This window comes from Ipomoea nil, unplaced genomic scaffold (genome assembly GCF_001879475.1).
Source record: "Ipomoea nil cultivar Tokyo-kokei standard unplaced genomic scaffold, Asagao_1.1 scaffold1585, whole genome shotgun sequence".
Taxonomy (NCBI): Eukaryota; Viridiplantae; Streptophyta; class Magnoliopsida; order Solanales; family Convolvulaceae; genus Ipomoea; species Ipomoea nil.
In genome coordinates this window covers 1-3,592 of record NW_017618013.1, presented here as the reverse complement: position 1 = coordinate 3,592, position 3,592 = coordinate 1, and the positions used below count along the sequence as shown (strand labels likewise).

Sequence of the window (3,592 nt, the reverse complement as noted above, 5' to 3'; positions counted from 1 at the left end):
GAGTCAAGCCTAACTGTGGTGCCTGGACAGTCTTCCATGTCAATGGTTGAAGGGGCCACAAGCTGAAGTTACTCTGGAAGGAATTGAATAGAGAGATCAGAAGAAGTTGGTCCGAAAGGAATAGTTGTTCCAACAGTTGTTCCGGAAGGAGTGGAGAAATCATAAGAAGTTGGAGCCACTGTTGAAATTTCGGAGGCAAAGGAGAAGAACAACCAGAAGAAAATGTTCAAATCTCATCCAATAACATTTTCGATGAGAGCAAATTTGCCAATGACTCTATCAACCTGGTGATTGACTAACTAGAAGGAACTAAGAGAGGTGTAGAAGAACCTAAGTTTCCCAAGGTTGTGGATAAAGTTGTATAGGGTACTGAACCAATAAAAAGGGCTAAATTAGAGAAACCCCTATACCAGAACTTAACGGGAATGTTCTTGATGTTCCAATGGTAGAAAGGTATTGGAGGAGAAGTTGGTACCCAATAAGAACCTATGAGGAACAAGCTACAGAGAGTTGTGAAAAATATCTTCATTGTTTGTTGGACAAAAGAAAGAGCTTACATGCAGGAAGATGGTTACCCTCGTCCCTTATCAGTCCTCTAACAACCCCCGGTAAGCTGGAGCGTGTAGGTCTTGAATGCCCAGCTTTGAGACTAACAATTGATAAGGAGAAACTGGAAGGAATTTTGTAAACCCGTCAGTTGCCTGGTTGGATGATGAAACAGATAGTAACTTGACGAGCCCTTGAGTGACTTTCTCACGAACCACATGGCAAACGATTTCTATGTGCTTCGTTCGTTCGTGGAAAACGTGGTTCTCGGCGATGGCAATCGCGGACTTGTTGTCGCAAAATAATGTGGCTGCTCTATCTGTCTGAACATGCAAGTCTATCAATAAGGAGTCGAGCCACTGGATACAGTAGCTTGTTTTTTGTTTTTTTTTTTTTAATTTCCAAGACACAGAGTAGAGCCAAAGAACACCCAATCGGAATCTGAGAAGGCGTTAAGCTGCCGGATACTGTTGGTTGGATAGAACAGCCCTTGGCCTGGAGCACCTTTGATATAGCAGAGGACACGGTGAGCCACCATCAAATGTTTGTCAGTAGGGCTGTCAATGAATTGACTTAACTTTTGGACAGGAAAGCTTATATCTGGCCGTGTTGCTGTGAGGTAGAGTAATCAGCCTACCAACCTTCTGTAACAAGCTAACATCATCAAGAATATTTCCATCATCATGTGTTAAGCGATGGCCTAGGACCATGGGAGTTTTAGCAGGCTTGTGGTCATGGAAGCCAGCTTCATTCAAGATATCCAGAGTATACTTCCGCTGACAGAGATTGAACCAGGAGTCACACATTCTAGCCTCGATTCCCAGAAAATACCCAAGGTTATGAGATCTTTGATCTTGAAAGCTGTATCAAGGAAAACTTTAAGTTCTTAAATGACATTAATGTCTCCACTTGTTACTAGAATGTCATCCACGTATACTAATAGAGCTATGAACAGTGCGTCGCAACCTTTAGTGAATAGCGAGGGGTCTGACTTAGACTGAGCAATCCAATATGTATTAGCGGTGCCATCAGTTTTGCATTCCATTGTCGGCTGGCTTGTTTGAGTCCGTATAACGAGCGCAATAATCTACACACTTGATTTGGCTTGGTGCCCTGAAAACCTGGAGGCAAAACCGTATAGACCTCCTCTTGCAAATCATCGTGCAAAAATGCGTTATTTATGTCTAACTGATGAATGTGCCAAGCATTAGAGGTGGCTATAGCTAGGAACGTTCGGATGGTGGTTATACGAGCCACCGGAGAGAATGTTTCAATGTAGTCAACCCCGAGTTGTTGCGTATAACCTTTGGCCACCAATCTTGCTTTGTAACGTGATAAGCGTCAAAATATTCTAGTTTTTAACGACATTTCGAAGGTGTTTTATGCATAATTTAGCATTAAAGTCGTGTGCTTTATAGTAATTTACCCTAAAAACGTGATTTAGCATAAAGAAACCTTCACAATTGTACTTTTTATGTGTTTAGGTATTTTCGGATGAGAAAAAGTGGCAAAGAAGGATCAAAAACGTAAAATCCAGAAAAATGTGCACCAAGACACCAGTCACGCCCGAGTCACGGCGTGACGGAGACGTGAAGACGCCCAATCAATCACGCCGCAAGCCACGAACGTGACTAGCTACCTTCCCTATCGCGGTACTAGCTAATCTCACAATGCAATCGGCACACCATCATAATCTGTTTTCTTCCTTATTGTTTCAATCCTTTTTTTCCCAAGCACCTTTGTTCCTACCTTTTTCTGCAACCATCACTTCACCACACTCTACTTTGATCAAGAATTCAAAACTAGATCTACCTCACGTGACCCTTTTCTCAAACTTGCAAGTTATCATTCATTGAGTACGACAACCCGGGAATCTTTATTCCCAACCTTCTTTCCATCCACAGCTATCTATCCCGTCATAACGCTCAACCGTGCCGTCTGCCTTAAGCTTAATTTTGAACACCCATTTGCATCCCATGGGAACCTTTCCATGGGGTAACTCAGTCAACTCCCAAGCAGTGGGAGCCAAAATGGGGCAGTGGGTCAGCTTCCCCACTCACCTCTTCCCATTAATATATATTCATAAATTATGGTTATGATATATGAAATGGTATGGGTTCAAATCCTACCTACAGCGCTTTAATATATTTTTATAACATTTCAAAGTGTTTTAAAAATTTCACCTTACCCAAGTGTTTTAAAATATTTCACCCTACCCAAGTACAATTTTGGCTTCATTCCTAACTATCATATAGTCTATCATAAACATTTATTATAATTTGTTAATGTATTTGAACCGTATTATAGGTGTTTGATATTTTGGAATTAACAATTCTAAAATCATCTTAAATACGCCCCCACTCACTTAATTTTCTGGATCCGCCACTGCTCCCAAGTATTGTTGTCTTGAAGAGCCTTGATTTCGGCATTTATAACTTCCTTCCAATGTTCATGTTTTACGCCTAGATTATATGTTCTAAGTTCAATAGTGGAAATGACTACTATAGAGAATGCTTTATGAACAGGAGTGAGGTGACTGTAAAAGACTACCTTAGAGAGATGATGAGGTCATGATCTGTGTTGCACAATGGCATCACAATAGTAGTCCTGCAATCTTCCTAGGCATTTCGAACTCTATTTGATCGCCTGGGTTGCACGGGGGTATGGACTCACCATCTGTATGTTGAATAATAGGCTTCATTGGGCTAAGAATCTCAGCATCTGTATGCTGAGCACTAGATTCCGTCCTTGGGCTATGAATCTCATCTATTGCTATTTTTGTATTGATTGTTCATTAATTTTCATGCAAGGCACACTGTTAGATGGAGGTAGAACACCATGATACTGCCTTGAACCAGCCTGTTCATAGAATATAGGAATGGAGGTGGAGACATTTGGCAAAGAGGGAGAGAACTGATCTGCCTCTGGTTCCTCAAGGCAGTGATCATTTTTCAAGGGTGGATTTGTCAAGTGTGTCATAGAGGATGTACCCTTTAATATTAGCTGCTTCCCAATGAATACGCATCTCCTACTTCGTGGTGCTATC

The 3,592-nt window shown here is 41.4% G+C and overlaps 1 protein-coding gene across 1 annotated transcript; it reads right to left on the bottom strand.

Moving 5' to 3' along the window:
* Positions 1-587: 587 nt before the first annotated feature.
* LOC109190877 lies at positions 588-1,591 on the bottom strand. The gene is made up of 3 exons (XM_019341479.1): positions 1,500-1,591; positions 1,188-1,407; positions 588-869 (listed from the first exon to the last, which is right to left on the bottom strand). The coding sequence occupies exons 1-3, from the start codon at positions 1,589-1,591 to the stop codon at positions 588-590; spliced, it is 594 nt and encodes a 197-aa protein (XP_019197024.1).
* Between the last annotated feature and the right edge of the window lie 2,001 nt (positions 1,592-3,592).

Bases quoted from the DNA above. Each gene is read 5' to 3' on its own strand.
- LOC109190877 (XM_019341479.1), bottom strand. From the start codon at position 1,591: ATGGAATGCAAAACTGATGGCACCGCTAATACATATTGGATTGCTCAG. The intron at 1,408-1,499 runs GTTCATAGCTCT...TCCTTGATACAG, and splicing joins ACTAAAGGTTGCGACGCACT to CTTTCAAGATCAAAGATCTC. The intron at 870-1,187 runs GTTGGTAGGCTG...TTGCATGTTCAG, and splicing joins ATGTTAGCTTGTTACAGAAG to ACAGATAGAGCAGCCACATT.